At 38.5% G+C, this 21078-nt stretch overlaps 1 protein-coding gene across 1 annotated transcript in view; it reads right to left on the reverse strand.

Moving 5' to 3' along the window:
- Positions 1-684: 684 nt before the first annotated feature.
- si:ch73-61d6.3 (occludin) overlaps positions 685-21078 on the reverse strand; it is a 51233-nt gene continuing 30839 nt past the window's right edge. Inside the window, exons 5-8 of the mRNA XM_022670849.2 lie at positions 20426-20644; positions 7356-7527; positions 6494-6535; positions 685-4729 (exon numbers count right to left, since the gene is read on the reverse strand). Of these exons, the coding sequence (XP_022526570.1) occupies positions 4640-4729; positions 6494-6535; positions 7356-7527; positions 20426-20644 (523 nt within the window). The 3' untranslated portion in view covers positions 685-4639. The remainder of the gene's footprint in view (positions 4730-6493; positions 6536-7355; positions 7528-20425; positions 20645-21078) is intronic.

A 21078-nucleotide genomic window follows, 5' to 3' on the forward strand; every position in this document is an offset into this window, starting at 1 on the left:
TATGAAAAAAACACTTCAGATCCTGAATCAGTTTATCTGATTTAGCTATTTATAGATATACGTTTGAGTACAATTAACATTGTTGTTTTAATCTATAAACTACAGACAACATTTCCCCCAAATTCCAAATAGAAATATTGTCATTTAGAGCACTTATTTGCAGAAAATGAGAAATGGCAGAAATAACAAAAAAGATGCAGATTAAGATTCATTAAGTTTTAAGAGTTCAGAAATCAGTATTTGGTGGAATAACCCCACCTTTTTCAAGGATATAAAATACAATTTTAGTGCTTTACAGTAATATAATGACAACTGACACAAAGATTATCACCATATGATTATAATGTGCATTATTTAGTTGAAAAGAGATATATGTTTATATTTTAGAACGAACGCAAACAGCGTCTAGCCAATGGGCAGTGAGCTCTGTCCCCTGTCATCATCAGGGCGTCTCTCAACTCGCGCAGCTTAAAAAAAAGCAACTGCAGCCGCCTGGCACGCGCGGGACTAACGGCGGATGTCTTCGTCACGTAGTAAAGGCGCAGTTCGGACAAAAAAACTAACGGACATGCACCGAACCAAGGCAGACGTCGAACAAGCCTATTAGTTATACGTACTTTAGTTAGGCTGATATAACATAGTTTACTGTATTTCACTATTTACAAAAATAGACAAAGTTTAAACTTAAAATACAAACTTAATTTATTTGGAAAGATACAAAAAAAGCATAAATCATTTTCAGTACGCATGTGTGTGACATGAAAAAATTGGGAATAAAGAAAAAAAAAAAACAATAACAAAAAACAAAACACTGATTAACAATGTACAAACGCCCTTTAGGATATAGTTTTTACAAAATACAAAAAACAAACAAAGCATGTGAATAAACCCTAACGTAAGTCAATAAACAAATAAACAACAAAATAAACGCAAAAAAATGATCTTGCATAGACTTGTGATTAGTACTGAAATAAAGGGCAGTGATTACTCAAACATTTTCATATCAACATCAATCAAATACAATGAGATGAAACGATTAAGAGCTACATCAGTATTGATTACAGACAGTAGAGATGAAAAAAATAATAATAATTCAACCACAGTCATGTTTGTTCAGTCTTTAAAAAATAGCTTGGCTTCAGGCATCAGTATTAAATCCCAAAAAAGGTTTAAAAACAGATTACTGGGGGAAATTAAAATGTGGCATTGTTAGCACAGGGAATGCTTACTGCTGGAATTAGACACCAGAGATGGAAAGACAGTTTAGAGGAGAAAAATGAGATGGAAATGGGCGGAGCTGTTTTGCAATTGAAATATATGGGGCTGGGCGGAGCTACAGATCATACTGCAACCAGCCAGCAGAGGTTCTACATGTGTGATGGCCAGTGTTGCCAATTTAGCACTTTTTTTTTTACTAGATTTAGCCATTTTTCAGAGTCTATTTAAAAAAAAAAAAAAGACTATTGACAATTTTAGCGACTTTTTCTACAACATACATTTTTACACATACCGGTCACTAATCTGTTAATTGTGGCACTTGTGTCTGTTAAATTAATTAATGTGTATTATTTAAAACTCCATTCTGACCAAATATAGTATAGAACATATTTTGCATAACATTTTGTGACTTTGTAAATTTCAGTGCATTAATCAATATGAACATACTGCTGTTCTTTTGAAATGCACGTTTTTTCTTTGTGACTCTTCTTTTTAAAGTCATCTTCTGTTTTATAATTTCTTATTCTAGTGAAATTAACTGTTTGACAAGATCATATGAGCTGTTTTTAGCTGTTATTGGCATTTTGTTTTGCTTGTTAAGATGCAGCAGCAAAGTTCAAGCTAGTTTTTAGCAACTAAAATAGCCTTCATATTAGAACTAGAGCTAACACTGCTAGCTAATTTTGCTAGCTAACAGCAGACGCTTATATCCCTTCAGTTAGCATTGAGCTAACTAACTACATACATGTCTGAAAGACGAGACTCTTTTCAGAACATGTGAAGGTGTTTAGTAATATCTAATACAGACTTAATTATGTGGTTTCTGACATTTTACAACTCACTGTTATCCAAAACAAAAACAAATCTGTGCTAATCAGAGAACAGTGAGTAACACAGTGTCTGAAACTGCGCAATAAAGGCTAAATTAGAGATATAGAATTACTGAACACCTCCACACATTCTGAGGAAAGTGTGTCATGTTTCAGACTAGTAGTTAGCACAAAGCTAACTTGTGGGGTATAAATATCTATTGTTTGTTAGGTACATTAGCTATAGCTGTTAAAGGAATGAGTTAGCACTGTGCTAATTGGCAGGTGTAAGCTTTTATTTGCTAGCTTTATTAGCTATGTTAGCTTAAGTTTAAAAACATAGGCTGCTTTATTTTCTTAAAAGTTGCATAATTAGCTAAAGCTAACTGCCGATTTAATTGTAGGATTATTAAAAACTTAAAAACTTCTTAAAAACACTTAAAGACTAAATTAAGACCAATTTTGCCATGAGAAAATTATTAAAAACACATCCCTAATGTTAGCTTTAGAGACTTTACGGTATTTTTAAAATTTATGTATTTCTGTACTAATATCTTACACTGAAAACAGTGAAAAACTTGGTTTATCAAACAGTTTTTTGTTAAATTTAGATCCCAGGATCTACAGTATCGTCTTAATTCAGACTGCAGTTAAATGTGTTTGCTAACTTGCATGGAAAACAAAAACAGAATTGTCCTTAATGTTTTTGGCATTTTAAGACCTTCAGGAAGTGATTGAGGACATTTTAGAAAACACTGTAAATATTTTTTGCTAAATTAATTAAAGATTTGTAAGGATCCGTGGATATACTGTCTTGTGTCATATTAGCAATGAAAAAGCTAACATGATTAATGTTGAATTCTGCCTGCTGGATAATTTTTTATATTCTTATCTGAAGAACACTTAAGGCATGTTGGCACTGCCTGCAACAATGACGGCAGCAAGAGAACACACACACACACACACACACACACTCTCTGTCACATATCACAGCGTTTCTCACTTCGGGCGGGTTACTCACTGCTTTTATCACCCAGCTCAAACCAAAGTTCATTTCCAGCCATATCACAAACAAACAAACAGTCAGAGTATCACAGGCTTATCAGAGTAGATGACATTGCCCACACCCGTACCACACCGTGCTCCACTTCCTCACGGGGCAGTTCAACGGCCTGGCACCACCACAGAACAGAACGGACCAGGCCCGCTACCTCAGCAGGATGAATATTAGTGCCAAATATGAGTGATTCATACTGAAAATACCAACATTCCCATCTGTACACTTGCCACTGTAATCATATTTAAAGTGTGCGACTCATGATCCTGGTAATAGACTAGATTACACTATGTCACATTTTATTGACACGTATTTCAATAAAATATATTTCAAAATATACTGTTTGTATACCAAATGTATTTTAAAATATGTAGTTTTAAATATATTGGGAACTATTAAACATGATGACACTTTACATAAAAATGAAGTGGTTTACTGTGGAATTCAGACTTAAATTGGAAAAGGAAATCAGTCTTTAAAACAGAATGTACTCTGATTATTCATTCAAATAATTATTTTAACTGTATTTAACGGTTGGTTTATGTGAAAAAAAAAGTATTGTGACAATATTTTTGGACATGGATAGATTACTGGGACAAAAAATAGAGCAATTCTATTATATAATTAGACTACGCAAAAATCACCCTGCTTCTCCTTTTCTCCATCAGCTACCGGAGTCCGAGAGAGTACAGTTGGTCATGCCCTCTTTGGGTAGGTAGATGGTTATATCTCCTCTCGTCACTTCCATTGTGATGGCTGGCACAGGCATCTGTTGGCTGAAGTATCAAAGCTTTGGATTCATTGCGTTCATCCGAGAGGCAGAGTCTGATTTTACTTGTATCAGAGAAAGTGTTTGCTCGTCCTTAACCTCCCAGTGTTGGCAGAATTACAAGTGATAGGTGATAACATATGAAGGGGGATTGAGTAATTGGTCTTCCAAATTGGCGAGAAACGAAAAAACAAAAAAACAAACAAACCCATATCTAGTCCCCACAGTGAGTCAGTAGAAAGACACTGTGCTAATGTCTGTGGTGAGTGATGAGGAGATGAGTGGTGTGGTGAGAGCTGGGCTGAATCCAGACACTAGAGGGGGATGTTACGCTATTAGGACCTCACCCTCTAGAGCTTTAGGGCTTTAAGATGTTGTGGCTTTAGTTTGGTGGGGCTTTAGTGGACCTTGCAGCTTCATCATTCCTCCCTAGGTGAGGTCTTGTTGCACAGTGAAAGCAGGAAAAGCCACTGGGCCTTTAGTGGGCCTTTAGCAGCAGCAGGAAAATCAAGCAGCAGTTTCTGAACAGCAGGAAAAAACTATTCCCAGCAGAGAGAATAACTTCACAAAGGTGAGAGGTGCAGTCTGGTTTATGATCTGTGAGTCCCCCAGGTGCCGGTTAATGATTAGCGAAGGGCGAGGCTGCAGAAAGAGCATGTTCTGATCCAGAAAGCTGTACAGTCACATACACACACACAGGCTTTTTGGCGAGGCCTACAGTCCTCGTTTTTTGGATCCAGGAGTGCTGGAGAGAACGGGGGGGTGTTTTAGGTTTTAGGACTGGGCTCAGTCGTAATTTTTCACCATGCGCTTGATGTGGAAGAGCTTGTGGCGTAGCTGGCGACACTGCAGCTTCTTGTCCTGATAGTCCGGCATCTGAAAGTAAAATACAGGGGGGGAAAAGGTGTCAGACGTCGCCGTTAGCAACACAGTCACTGTCTCAACACTCCTACACAATCCAGACGGTCTGTCTGTGTTTCAGCACAGTGTGTTATTTCCAAAAAAGCAAAAATACTACCCTACGCTTTTTTAGCGAAGGGTTCTATATTTTGAAACAACTCTATTTAATTATCGTATCAACAGTATTAAAAAGAAAAAACAGATATGATAACTTTCTGCTACCTTCAAGATGTATTACTTGTTCGCTGTAAAACCCTAGCAACCACCTAGGATACCAATGCAACCACCTAGCAGTCTCAGTTACATTCACTAGAAGGTTAAATCTAGAAACCACCTGGGATACCAAAAAACACCATTTACATTGACATTGACAACCACCTAGAATATCACAGCAACCACCTAGCAAACTCAAGCTCATGTGATACCCTAGCAATTATCTGGGACACAGGAGCAATTCAAAGACTCTCCCAACCACCTGGAATACCACAGCAACCATCCAGCATACTTAAAAAAAAACATTAACTTGAAAACCCTAGCAACAGTCTAAGATACCATAATAGCCCCGTAGCAAACTTAAACACATTTAGAGAATTAGTTTCACACTCTTATGCACAGGTAGGAAATTGTAAAAGTTGGAAAGTGTTTTTTTTTTACCCAACAACTTATACTGGTTTAGATTTGCTTGCCTGCTTGTCTGACTAGGGAATTAAAACCTTGTCTTCCACAGTGAAAGTGGGAGTTGTACTGTTATTTCACCACAACCATACACCAACTGCATAGCAACACTACAAAAACTTTTTTTTTTTTTTTAAACAAATTAATAGTTTAGAAGTTTAGTCAAAGTTAGCCTGTCACTGAAAAATAATATTTTACTGTGGCAGATACCGATATTGTAAATTATCATGATCAGATTGAGTTCAATTAATTATTTAAAGGGGCTTGGCCGTCAGGAGGTCACAGGTTCACTGCCTAGTATAACTGTCCTCTCACTCTCACTCTTGGTGGGTAGGACGGATATAACAAAATTAGTAGTGAGTGTTCTCCTCCCAGCATGTTGAGCTTTAAAGATGTTTTGTGCAGCAGTTTGAGAAGATACAGTAGAGCTTCTCATGTGTTTCAGGAGGAGACTAAAGGAAGGTGCTAATGAGTGTCAGTGTTAATGCACATGTGATTAATCTGCCAACTTTAACCTGTTTAACCTGGATTTTGCTATAATGAACCTCGCCTACACAATGCTGGGAGGGGAACTGTGATGATGTTACTTGGGGTACAGTTCAGAACAGCTTGAGATGGTTCTCAAGCCAGGCCCCCCCCCCATAGTTAGGTGAGTGATGAAGATGAGGGTGGTGATGGGGTGGAGCCGGGTGCGAGGTCGAAAGTCACGAAGGTGAGGAGCACCTGGGAGGTATATACAGGACCAGGGGGAGGAGCTTGGGAACTTGAGGCGTGGTTCATATCCCAAAATTTTGTTAATTCTTAACAACACGTTTTATTTAGTGATGGAAACACAGTGTTACCACCGTTGAGATCAGAAAATTTAGATTTTGCTACTCTTACTTTCATTCAGGAAGAAGTGTGGTTAATTGCAATTGGTCACACTAGTGCTAACCTTTACCCTCCCAGTGCTGGTAGCAGTGTGTTTATAGGAAGTACTGGATAGGCAATGATTAAACTAGGACGAAAACAGGGAAATATTATAATATTTGGAAAACAGATTGAAGACGAACTTGAAGCACTTACCCGTTTCATATCCTTTATCCGGTTAAATTCCTCTGCCACCGCCTAAACAGGAGAAATAATAGCAGCAGATATAACAGATATAATAAAAAAATTAAATTTTAAAGTTTAAACTTGACTTTTGGTGTAGTAAAACATTATTGTTTATAAAACCTTTGTTGAATAGCCCACCTCTGCTCTCCCACAGCTTTCTGAGATCCAGTAATTTTGTGTTTTTTGGCCAGCACTCTGTACAACGGCCATTTGGGGGCATAACACCGTTATCCAGGCTCAAAGTAGCTCCACACCTCCTTGGTAGGATCTGGAGAGCCCTTACATTTAAACTGATGCAAAAATAACTTTAAAAGTGCAGAAAAAAAGAAGCTTACTGAAAATCGCTGTTTACATCCCATAGAGCTTCTGTGTAGCTCCTGGAGCCACCATCACTGTACTGATAATGACAGACATATATACATAGACTACGCATAGCCTGACTCCTGTCGTATGACTGCAGGAGCTACTTTGAGCCTGGATAATGGTGTAAAAAGCGATACAGAGTGCTGGGCAAAATTACTGAATCTTAGAAAGCTGTAGGAGAGTGGAGGTGGGCTATTCAACAAAAATAAGTACTTTTTATCATGTTTAACTACACCCAAAGTCAATTTTACACCGGAGTTCTACTTTAAACAACTAATCTGACCAGCATAACCACACTGGTTGACCAGCAAGCCTGGCTTCAACAAGCTGATCGACCAGCATGCCCAACAAATCAAATGCAACAAACACTCAAATGCTGGTCACTCAAGGAGCCAGTTAACCAGTACAGGTAATTAGTTAATTCTTCCCAATGATTAAAGTTTTTTTGTATGCAAATTTATACACTGGCCTGGTACTTGGTCGTGCCCTCGTCCAGCGTGTCCAGCTCTCGGCTCAGCTTGTTTAACTCATCGTTGATGTCGTCCATCTCCGCGCAGATCTGTTTGTACCTCCGCAGGTCCGCATCAAACTCACGCTTGTACTCCTGCCGCTGTCCGTCTGATGTGATCTCTGGGTAAATGCTGAAGGAAATCAGATGAAGGTATATTAAAAAAGTGTACACAGTCTGTCACGCTGCATTACAACACCTTTACTCGAATTAGCTTTGTTTGGTCAGTAAATCAAAGCGATAAACACACTACACACAAACTACAGCTGCACAATATATCAATGTATCGTTTCAGCAGAGCCATTACAATGTGTGCATGCGTAATAGTGAGATCGCTGAAAGCAAAAAGTCACAAAAGGAAAATTAAATCATACACATCATGCGACAATTTGCTTCATATAAAAGAAAATTTCCCACTGTTATTATTTTCCATTACATATTTCCTGGAGACAGATCATATTTATATTTAACTTCAATCATAGACACACAGAGTGCGTTTCTAATACCATGTGTAAGGCTATTCCATGGGGTACCCTAATTGTCTTTGCACACCTCCGCTCCTCACCTCGGGCATTGTGTTGTTAATCAAATGAAATCATGAAGCCTGGCCAAAAGGGCAGTTAACACCTCTTGCTTGAAGATGGGGCCAAAGGGCAACTGACCATCTTGCTTGAGGATGTCTACTGAGCTGAAGAATCTTTTTAAATGCTGGATCTGAAATGTATCTTGTTAATATGAAATGTGAATGTCTTTGTGTTTGGTATCATTTTAATGGTCTCAGTGTGAGAAGTACAATGGTCTCAATGAAGAAATGTTAAAGATAACCTTAATAAAACATCTCTGAACTTTGGGAGAAATGTCTCCATTCTGGAGAGACACTCCCCTTCCTGCTCCTGATGGGTTTAGGATTGCCCCGTGATGATCAAAGGCCATGATGAACAAATGGTGGTGATAGTCGGTAAATAGTGCCAAATTCCAATCTCAATGTAAATCTGAGGTGTAATGTTCTGGTTGGATATTTAAGGAAAGCACAAAGACCTACTCTCTGAGTTTGTCTGGTAGTATGAGACCTCCCATGCTCTGCATGTAACCATCACTTCAAATATACCATACAACATTGTATTTCAAACGTACTGTGCACTATTCTTAACTGTTATCTTTAGATCTGTCTTTAGATTACTTTAGGAATATTGTTACATTGTTACATATGTCAATTAAGGTCACAATAAACCACTAACTGTTAATCTGTAGCAATTACTTTGTTGAGTCTTTTTCCTAGTAAGCCTAGGAGCCAAAGAGGTCTGTAGTCTGAGATTCTTTAAGTTTCTAGACTTTCATAGTTATATAGTGAGTTTCACTGGGTGCTATACCAAGCTCTTAACCGCTGAGGGGAATATGAAGTTTGAGTGTTATGTCCTGTAACTATTAATTTAGATTAAGTTCTGGACCGCTGAACATCTCAACCTAGGTGCCTGGCTGTTTTCACATGTTATGTAGTTTTGTTGGCTATGCCACACTCTAACCTCTGAGGGAAATAGATAAGATTGAGTGTTATGTTCTGTAACCGCTAGTGTAGACTAAGTTCTGGACCGCTGAACATCTCAACCCAGGTATCAGGCTGTTCTCACATGTTATGTAGTATTGGTGTCTAGCTTTTATGCCCATATCTCCTATCACTGAACTATTTAACAAGACCTAGTTTTATTAGATAGACTCTAATCTTAGTAGATGTGCTACTATTAATAGTTAACAGTTAATCTTTACCTAGTTGATAATTATAAATGGAGTCAGATTAGTTTAAATTAGTGTCTCACCTAAGTCTCATCTAAAAGTACCGGTTAGACGGAATACGCATTAGGAGGACAAGGCATAGGCCTGTTGTCGCCTCCCCTACAAAGTGGTGAGCCCGACGTGATATCACAAGAATTGCAAGGACTGCAAGTGATCAACGTTATTCCGGCACAACCCGCGATGAGGTTTGAACTGGTTCTTTTCTTCAAGCTGTTCTGGTGAGTACAACCTTTTTCTTTTCTCAGCTTCAGGGAGAGTTTAATTGCACCCCATATAGACACATACAGTAGAACGGATCGGTATATCCATTGGTAGATCGGAGACCGTAGAAATCCGATGGGGGGAAAACTTTCAGTCAAGAAACACTTAAGACAGGGATATGAGAGTGTAGATGAGGAATTAATGGAAACATGTGGCGATCAACTACACCAGACCCTAGTTCGTTTGCGCGACCATGGTGTAAATTTAAGGTTGGATAACAGCGAAATCCTTGACTGGTATTGCACAGAAGGCGTCAAACTAAAACATAAAAGTAAATTTCGTGATCTCCCTGCCGCAATTGTATGGTTGCTTAGACGCAATGATTTAAAAACAATAGCCGAAGGTGAGCGTGTTTTAAACAACATCCAAAGCTTAGAGACAATGCGCTCAACAGAAATCGAAAAGCTGAGGGCACAAATTGACGCATTTGATTATGAAAAACATAGCTGGGCAAGACAAAGTGAGGTAATGGAATCTGAAATCAAACAACTCAGACAAAAACTGAACTTAGACAAGCGCTACACTTCCACACTGGAAGATTACTGCAACAATGCAGGCTTCCCCGTAGCAGCCATTAGAGAAGCTGCAGTTAGCTCAACTGGCATGAGTAGGACCACAGATGATAGTGAGGATGAGGATATTGCAGTTGTTACAAAGCTCTCTAAAACCTGTCAGATCTCTAACAACAAAATGTGTGAAGCAAGTCTGCGATATCCATTAGATGAAGAGGACGATGAAGATAGACCCCAATGCAATTCTCAATTGAGAAAGCGTAATAAAACTCACGTGTACCAAAGCCCAATTATCACCCGTTCAAAAACAGGCACATCTAGAAATTCTACCGTTAAAGTGTCCGTTGTCAAAACTGTGAGGGATGCAAATAATGACGTTACCACCATCACTCGAGCCCTTTCGTGTGATGAATGTTCCAAACACAAAGAAGTAGTTGGCATGATGCCTCGTCGAGGCCCATTTCAGAGTTACTGGGACAGGATAATGCTACAGGCGTCCGTTTACAACCTAGAACCCCGCGACGTATGGCAAATAATCTTGCTCACCATTCCCCAAGAGCTACAACCAAAAATGTCACATGATCTTAGAACAGGAAACATTCTAATTCGTCTCCCAGGAGAAACTACCAGTGACATCTATAACAGAATAAAAGAAAACTTGCTTGAATTGCGAGGGCCAACAAAAGCCGAATGGCACAGAATTATTGACAACAAACAGACCAACATGGAAACATTTGAGACGTTTGCAGAGCGCATGTGGGTAACATTTAGAGAATATAGTGGAGTCTCTGAGTGTGACCGTGACCATGAAATTTTACTGCAGATGCTGCGAAGCAATGCTGGGCCACAAATTCAGAATGCATTAGCTCTAGGTGGAGACCCACCACACAACACATACAATGCACTGATTGAATGGGCCACAAAAATAGAACAAAGATCAAAAGTTTACAAAACACAACCCATAGCTGCAGCCCATTGGAAAGCTGAAGGGAATAGTGATGCTATCGTGTGTAGCTACTGTAAGAGACATGGGCATGACAGAAAACACTGTTTTAAACTGCGCGATGAAACTCAGCCAATCAGTCAATCGGGAATATCTAAGTTTAGGGGAGCATTTTGCCCAAACTCAAAATACTGTCCAAAGTCAAGCAAGGCAAAAAACACAAGGAGGGGCAGTCCTTACACAGAGGTGCAGGACAGTCCTTACAAAGAGGTGCTAACTGCTATAGATCGGATGGGTAAACCATAGGGGTGCGTGGCCTCCATTGAAGCTGGGAGTGTCAGTCCTAGTGACAATCGCGTTAAGATAAAATCTAATCTTGGAGGCCGATTAGTGAACATTTTGATTGATACCGGTGCAGTTTGCTCCTGCACAAACATACCACTTCCATTAACTAATGAAACCATCCAAATCAAAGGGATAGGCAAGGAGCTAATGACAGCCACCCGTACAAAACCAACTCGACTCGACTTAGGCTCAATAGTGTTGACTGAACAATTTTGGTATTTACCAGAAAACAGGGAGGGCACAGTGTTGGGCATGGACATAATGCAAAAGCATGGCTTTATTATTCATTGCTTGGAAAAAGAGATTGAGATTTGCACAGATAAGACTTCAAAGAACAAGTCCTGTGCTAGCATTATGTCCATTTCCACAACTGACCCAGTGCAACAGCTGATCCAAAAACAAAGTGACACAAGGGCCAATCATGAGCATGATTGTGACCTAACTGACTTTGAGGTCAGCATTGAAGGAAATTCACCTCCCCCACAGAAACAGTACAAAATCAAACCAGAAGCAGAAGCTTCTCAACACGGCACTGTCAAAGAGCTAGAAACTAGGAGTATAGTCAGAAAATGCGGCCCAGTCACAAATTCACCACGTTTACCAGTGCCAAAAGGGCTATCTCAAGCAACGCCAAATGTAGCCAACCCAGCCACAATTTTAATTCAATGACCTGATGCCTTGTCTTCAGGTTTGGATATCAAAAATGGCTTCTTGTCCCTTTACCCAAAAGACCAAGGGAAACTTGCGTCTCCCATAAACCAAACTCAATTTACATGGCAAAGAAAGTGTCAAGAACAACACATTAGTCCAGAAGCATTCCACAAGGATGCTTCAGAAATTCTCAGTCCGTGTGATAGCACAGAAGAGGTAACTAGCTATGTAGGTGAAATCCTACCTGAGACAAAAGGTCCGTTGTATGACCATTTAAACCTTGTGGATAATGTCATTCAGACTTGGGGAGCTGTGAGTTTTCAACTAAATGAGGAGAAAGCACAGATTGGACAAAATGAGGCTCAATACTTAGGAGACACGTTACCCCAAAACCACTGTGCACTGACAGAGGATAGACACAAATGCATTGCTAAACTGCCAAGACCAGACACACTTAACTCGCTCCAAAAGGTGTTAGGAACTGCTAATTTTCTTCGCGAGTTCATCCCAAATTTTTCAGGTGTCGTAACACCTTTATATGCATTGTCAAAAGGCAAATTGAAACCCTCTGAAGTACAAGACTGGACTGTTGAACATGAAAATGCCTTCACTGAACTACAAGAGCCTTTATGTGTTGTGCCAGCTTTAGGCCTGCCCAGTCCATCCAAAACATTCCACATTCAAATTGACACACACAAGAATACCCATGGCAGTGTATTAGCTCAAGAACATGGGGGAAAGCTTAGACCAGTAGTGTACTACAGTCAAAGAAAGTCTGTGATAGAAACTGAATTTGATCTATGCACACAGCAAGTCCTGGCAGTTCATTGGATGTTGACCACAACGGAGCCTGTTGTTGGTTTCCAGTCTGTTGCAGTGCACAGGGTGCATATGCCAGTTCAAATGTTGCTACAAAGAAAAATCAAAGGGGTTTCAGCACAGAAGTTTGTGCAGTGGCTTACTGACATTAACATTTGTGACATTACAACAGTTAATGACAGAATCTTACCACACCAGCCAAAAGAAGTACACGGACAGCCCCATTTTTGTGAACCAAAGTCAGAGACTGAAAGTTCTGTGCTTGGCAATGTGCCAGGCCAAACCAGACTGTACATTGATCTCAAATCTCTCTGTTGTCTTTGTTGTATGTACCCAGGTTTTCACACTGCCATTCCATGGATCCAGATGCCAGGAGAGTGTCCGGACAAGAAAACAGTTACCTGGGCCGGCGAGCCTTTCTCACTTGTAATGTCAAGTGTGGGAGATGGGTATGGAAATATTACAAGGAGCCATCCACACCTCACATCACACTTCCAATAATGCAGTCAGTGATATGGCTCCCCGGAGTAGCTCCGGAACCAATTTGTAACAACAGAAATTGTTATAGAGAGGGATCCACCCATCTCCCCACTCAGAATATAACCACCAAATTTCCAAAATCTTACAACATGTCCAAAAAACACACCACATTCCAAAATTGGCATTTTGAATTTGGTGTATCAGTTTGCATAATGGACTGGATCCTAAAAAGTCTTACTACACAGGATCTAGAAATAGCCACATATAGATGCACACATACAATCTCACACATATAGTGTACACAGACATGCTCTTTAACCCTTACTTCTTTCACAGAAGACCAACCCAGCCAAGAAATCCGGAACCTTCATCTGCAAAAGAACCCTAAGCATGTCCTAAATAATTAGATTGAAACTTTGGACCTACACAGGCGGTCTATATATATGAAGGATATTAATTATGCTGAATTGTTATCCTCTTTTACAATGTATATTAGCACTAAGTGCACTGTTTGTATTGGATTCTTTGTAACTTTCTCATTTATCCACCCAGAACAGATTTTTTTTGAAATTCCACTACAATTAACTCCATAGAGGTTGTGGTGAAGAATCAAGTAATAAAATGGGACCACATTGTGGGGTATATGACTTTAGAAAACACTGAGACCTTGTTCACTTCTTGCATTTGCTGTCATGAGACTACTAGTTACATTCTTTGTACTTGTAACATTCTTAAAACTTTTTCACAGAACAACTCAAGGCTGATCAGCATCCAATCTCTGCATGGAAATGAACTTTTTCACCTACAGTGGTCTGACCTGTCAGGCAAATCACAGCTTCTGCCTAGAGATCACTTGGATGTTTCTCCCTGGTGGAACGACACCTTTTATGAGGAAAACACTTGTGCCCTGACAGAAACAATGGGCTTAGTTGAACATACCATTATAAATATGGATTATCACATCACCCAAGCATAGGTACAGACGAACCTGGCCAAGAAGACTGCTGAGATCCTGCCCAGTTCATCTACACACTCGGCTCAGTACACTTACACTGGGTGGGATTGGGTGTTCAGAGGATGTGTATTGCAAGTATGGTCACATTCACTGTCACCCTGATCCAGTGTTGCTATGTCCGATGTGCTCTTCGTTCACTCTGCAAAGCCACACACTTCGTGCCCAGCCCCTGCAGCTGTCAACTTCACAAAGACTGCAGGAGTAGACCTGGGATGGGGTATGGACTGAATTGGAATTGACCCCCGTGATCTTTGATTGGCTCTCAGGGGCCAAAAGGGGGGAATCTGTAAGGCTATTCCATGGGGTACCCTAATTGTCTTTGCACACCTCCGCTCCTCACCTCGGGCATTGTGTTGTTAATCAAATGAAATCATGAAGCCTGGCCAAAAGGGCAGTTAACACCTCTTGCTTGAAGATGGGGCCAAAGGGCAACTGACCATCTTGCTTGAGGATGTCTACTGAGCTGAAGAATCTTTTTAAATGCTGGATCTGAAATGTATCTTGTTAATATGAAATGTGAATGTCTTTGTGTTTGGTATCATTTTAATGGTCTCAGTGTGAGAAGTACAATGGTCTCAATGAAGAAATGTTAAAGATAACCTTAATAAAACATCTCTGAACTTTGGGAGAAATGTCTCCATTCTGGAGAGACACTCCCCTTCCTGCTCCTGATGGGTTTAGGATTGCCCCGTGATGATCAAAGGCCATGATGAACAAATGGTGGTGATAGTCGGTAAATAGTGCCAAATTCCAATCTCAATGTAAATCTGAGGTGTAATGTTCTGGTTGGATATTTAAGGAAAGCACAAAGACCTACTCTCTGAGTTTGTCTGGTAGTATGAGACCTCCCATGCTCTGCATGTAACCATCACTTCAAATATACCATACAACATTGTATTTCAAATGTACTGTGCACTATTCTTAACTGTTATCTTTAGATCTGTCTTTAGATTACTTTAGGAATATTGTTACATTGTTACATATGTCAATTAAGGTCACAATAAACCACTAACTGTTAATCTGTAGCAATTACTTTGTTGAGTCTTTTTCCTAGTAAGCCTAGGAGCCAAAGAGGTCTGTAGTCTGAGATTCTTTAAGTTTCTAGACTTTCATAGTTATATAGTGAGTTTCACTGGGTGCTATACCAAGCTCTTAACCGCTGAGGGGAATATGAAGTTTGAGTGTTATGTCCTGTAACTATTAATTTAGATTAAGTTCTGGACCGCTGAACATCTCAACCTAGGTGCCTGGCTGTTTTCACATGTTATGTAGTTTTGTTGGCTATGCCACACTCTAACCTCTGAGGGAAATAGATAAGATTGAGTGTTATGTTCTGTAACCGCTAGTGTAGACTAAGTTCTGGACCGCTGAACATCTCAACCCAGGTATCAGGCTGTTCTCACATGTTATGTAGTATTGGTGTCTAGCTTTTATGCCCATATCTCCTATCACTGAACTATTTAACAAGACCTAGTTTTATTAGATAGACTCTAATCTTAGTAGATGTGCTACTATTAATAGTTAACAGTTAATCTTTACCTAGTTGATAATTATAAATGGAGTCAGATTAGTTTAAATTAGTGTCTCACCTAAGTCTCATCTAAAAGTACCGGTTAGACGGAATACGCATTAGGAGGACAAGGCATAGGCCTGTTGTCGCCTCCCCTACACATGTAATGTTGCTTAACACATTGCTGTATATCCAATAATGTGCAGCCCCACCTCAAACCTTTAGCATACCATAAACCTCACACAAAACATTCTCAGACACAGCAGTGCTGCTGGACTTTTTAAACACATTAATTTAACTGCAGTGCTGAGATTGAGGAACAGGGTGAAAGCAGGACATTTTCAAATAGGTTTTAAAATCAAATAATTTGGAATATTTTTACATATGGGTTGCTTATTACATTGGTGAAAATACTGAAATACTTAAAATATATATTATTTATTATGATACAAAAACATATTGAGATAATAGTGTTTTTTTATATTAAATGCAGTTTACTTTGTATTTGTTTTGCTATCTACTATAAAGCTTTACAAGTATTTTTGGGGGGGCTCAGAGTGCGCTGCTGGTTCGAATCCTGTTTATGTAGCTTGCCATTGGCTACCAGAGCCCTGAAAAAGCACAATTAGCCTTGCTCTCTCAGGATAAGTAGATGGCGCTCTTGGGGAGAAAATGAAAAACAAAACAAAACAAAAAAAAGATTCAGTACTTTAGTATTAGTTTATGTGGTAATATTGCATTTATGTTAAATATATATTTTTTGTATTATTATTATTATTGTTTTACACAAAATCAGAGTTACACAAAATCAAAGTTACTGATATTGTTACAATGAAGGCAAATATTACAATTATTTTTAATTCTACTAAATGTTACTAAACCGTTGCATTAACATTTTTATTTTGTTGGAAAAGTGTGTTTTTTAAATAATTATTTAAAAATATTTTTATGTGTTTTTTTTTTTTTTTCAAATCGCCAGTATATCCTTATCACAAAAAATGCTCTGTAATATTGTCATTATTTTAGGTCCATATTGACCACGCCTACTTTTAAACCACCCCTGTCAGAACTAACCAACAATAAAACCACCAGCTGTGTTTGAAACAGTGCACTGTTCACTATATACTGGACTACTTTGGGGTGTCCAAAATATAACACATATTATTAGTACAAAATAAAAGATTATAACAGTCACACAATAACAAGTTCTCGAAGCACCACAATAATAATCTACAAATAATCTATTTATGAGCCTAGCAGATATGAAACACTCATAATCCACTGTGCTGTTTGGTTTGAAGATTGGTATGCTATCATTATAAAAAACACCCAAACAACTCTATATTTCAGAATATTACTCAACATTAACACACTGTTTAAGTACACTGAAGATTTAGTGATTTATTAGCTAAAGCTAACTGGCTAATGCAAATGTTTCTATTACTGGTTGGGTGCATTAGCCTTGCAGCTCCAGTGCTAAAGCTAAAGAAGCTAAGCTTTGTGATGGTGGGGTGTAATTATCCGTGCTGGACAGCGAGGGTCTGTCTCAGATTTCCTCCAGCAGCGCAGGATGTTCACTTATTGTTTATTCAGAGAAATTTCCTCTACACTTACAGAACCGGAAAACAGCTGTTCTCCGACCACACACATAATCACACGCACACGCATATACTAACAAACACAAAGTATGAATCCACACACACTTATATTGCTAGGAATTTATTGTAAAAATGAAATAAAAAAAATATATATATATATTAATATTTAACCACTAATATAATACTACTTTCCTAAATTCTGTATCTAAACATCATAATACTACAGTTTGTGGACACCTGCTCATCCAACTGCTCCTTCCAGAATTAGAGTATTACTTGAAGGAGTATTAGGATAGAAATTAGAGTTTACTTTTTTAAGAGTAAAAAAGAACAAAGAAAATACACTTAAACACATACTCCTTCGACCAGTTTCTTAAAAAAGTATTTTATATAAAAAAGAAAACTGACTTTTAATTTATTTAGAGTTTTTAGAGTCTCTTACAGGCCTGATATCTTCCCTCTTATTCCCATATTTGCTATATGAATGTCTCTCTTCAAACACATTAATTTAATAATTTTGTTATTGACATGTTTATTACACTTATTTTCTCACCGGAGAAAAGATTCATACATACATGGTAAAACTTTATTTTAAAGAACACAAATTGTGAGTTTATGAAAGTCCTGTTCTTTGCTTAATAAATCCTGAATGTGTAAGGCATTCGTAAATTATGAATTATTCTTTAATTTGTGTGATCTTTATTAGTATATAATTGGGGGTCTGTTGTGTGGAATTGTATTGTTATTATCCACAATAAACACTTTTTATCACCACTACAGCTCTGGAAAAAATAGAGACCACTTCAGTTTCTCAGATTTTGGTATTTATAGGTATATATTTGAGTGCAATGAACATTGTTGTTTCATTATATAAACTACAAACAACATTTCTCCCAAATTCCAAATAAAAATATTGTCATTTAGAGCATTTATTTGCAGAAAATGAGAAATGGCTGAAATAACAAAAAAATACAGTGCTTTCAGACCTCAAATAATACAAAGAAAACAAGTTCATATTCATAAAGTTTTAAGAGTTCAGAAATCAATATTTGTAGGAAAAACTCTGTTTTTAATCACAGTTTTCATGCATCTTGGCATGTTCTCCTCCACCAGTCTTACACACTGCTTTTGGATAACTTTATGTCTTTACTCCTGGTGCAAAAATTCAAGCAGTTCAGTTTGGTTTGATGGCTTGTGATCATCCATCTTCCTCTTGATTATATTCCAGAGCTTTTCAATTTGGTAAAATTTAAAGAAACTCATAATGCTCAGAGTGCTCTCTTATTTTTATCCAGAGCTGTATGTAGCAAATTACTTGAACTATTGAACATGAACTATTACCTTATTCTACACATTGTTAGAGTGTAACTGGCAGCACTTTGATCCATTTAGGTTTTGGCTATTGATCGTTTTATAGCTGTATCTGAGTTGATTTGGGTTAATAAGTGTTTAATAAGTCGAAAAAGCGAAAGTGATATTCTACAAAGCACTAATTTGAGACTAAAAAGTACAATTTAAATTAAACCTCATAAAATAAGTTGATTAGAGGACTAAACTGAATTTAAATCTGTAACAGCCTCTGTTGTCTGTTTATCACAGCTTCTTTCAGGGCAATTCTCATGGCCACACAAAGACCAGATAAAAGAGTAACAGTATATCAGCACACACACACACGTACGCAAGCACACTCACGTACACTCCTATGGCCAGATGACCCGAATACGGACCATTATGAAAGTATGTGCCAGTGCATTCCAGAGGAGATTACTCCAGAGTGACTCGAGCTGAAACTTACCCAGACTGCAGACTGTTTTCACTCTCACTGAGTGTACGAATGCATGTGTGTGTGTGTGTGTGTGTAGTATGTAATGTCTAATGTTTTTATAATCTTAATTCTGTGAATTTGTTTAAACGTGTTTTACTTCACAGCATGATCCTGTATAGGGGTGTGCCATTTGGCCCTACAACAATATCACAATAATTCAGGGTACTTTTGCTATAACAATATTCTGGGCGATATTTATATATATTAATTAATTTCAAGAATCTACTACAAAATGCAACAAAATGTAAATAAATGTTCTGTGGTACAGCTGGTTCTGTATGTTGTAAAGTGGGTGGAGCCTCCACAAGCATCAGTGAGCCTTACTCACTCCAGCTGACAGTGGTTCTAATGTTATGGCTGATCTGTGTGTGTATGTTTATTTATTTAAGAATGCTATGCTTTGTTTAACATCACATCACCACAATAGCTGCAAAATAATTCAATTTTTAATTAGTGGGCGGAGCCTGTAATACTTGCAGTGGCATGCAGTAAATATAGTGGGTACCCCTTCTGCAATCCCTACCCAACTCGACAAAGGTATACAATAGACCACAACAACCAATGCTTAATTTACCTACAAGTGCAGCCGTTGAACAAAGATCACTCATCTGTATGCCTACAGTCTGCCAGGGCAGCCAAAACATTAAGTACATACAAAAACTCACCAGTCAGATGGCATTTTACTGTGAATTAGTTTCACATTGAAGGGAAGCCTTTAAAAAGGCCTTTTAATATGATACGACACAATATCTGTCTCATTTACAGTTGCAATGCCATGATAGTTAGCGAACTATTGAACTAATCCAGCATGAGCTCCGATTATGACTAAGCAACGCGTAACACCTTCAGCACAGCGCTGAGAAGGGGGTTGAATGAATCTGATTGGCTAGATTGTCCAATGCTAATAGCCTCATTACTACACCCTATGAAAAATCAGCAGAAGGGTCACGCAGACACACGGGGGCAGAAGCCATTTTAAAAAGCTTTGATTGGTCAGTACCGCTGTCAGTCAGATAAGAGTCCTGTAGCAACTGAAAAACGCAGACTAATGCTTTGAATTAGTTGCTGTTTTTTATTTTAGTTTATTTATAAAATATATGCTTATAGTTTATAATAACTATAATATATATTTTCTTATGAAATATTATGTAATGATTCACATGTACCTACTGTCACCCCTTCTCTGAAGGATTTAGAAGGGCCTCACTGCACACCACTGGTAATACTGTACCATATCTGTGTGTGTGTGTATGTGTGTGTGTTTTGAAGATCACGCCTTACCTCATCCAGTAGTCCTGGTCCAGCTCGTTTGAAGTCTCTCCGCCCGTGGTGTATTCCGTCTCATACTGGGACTCGTCCATCTCAGGGTTTCTCCGGCGCCGTTTTCCGCGATTTGCCGAAGGCTTCCTCACACCGTCTGTTCGGTCTGAGGGGCTGGAGCTAGTGCCACCTGCTGGAGACCCTGGCTCATATGCGCGACCCAACAAACGGTCAGAATATCTGCAGAAAAAAGAACAAAAAAACAAGAAAGGATGTCAGCCAATCATGTAGAATTTACCCTTAATTTAGACTAACAGTGAAGACATGTGACTTGTAAATGTGCTGTGCTGTGTTTAACGCCAGTCCTCATATACCACTGCAGTTGTGCCCCATTTTGTAGTCCTTGTATGCCCATATTTGGAGTTCTGTGGCTAAGCTGAGTTTCTTAATGGGCAGAAAGAATGAAAATTGCTATAACCACATTCTGTGGTAAATAAATATGTCCAGGACTAGATATGCTTTATTCTTTGTACTTTTTCTTCTGAAAACCACTGAATCCTCTGAATTACGAAATTGCTTAAGATTCATAATGAGAATAATGCTACTGCACACTGAAATGATCTTCAGACACAGAACACAAGCAGACTCACTGTAGTGTTACACCGGCTTGTTTT

Source organism: Astyanax mexicanus, chromosome 12 (assembly GCF_023375975.1).
Source record: "Astyanax mexicanus isolate ESR-SI-001 chromosome 12, AstMex3_surface, whole genome shotgun sequence".
NCBI classification, from domain to species: Eukaryota; Metazoa; Chordata; class Actinopteri; order Characiformes; family Acestrorhamphidae; genus Astyanax; species Astyanax mexicanus.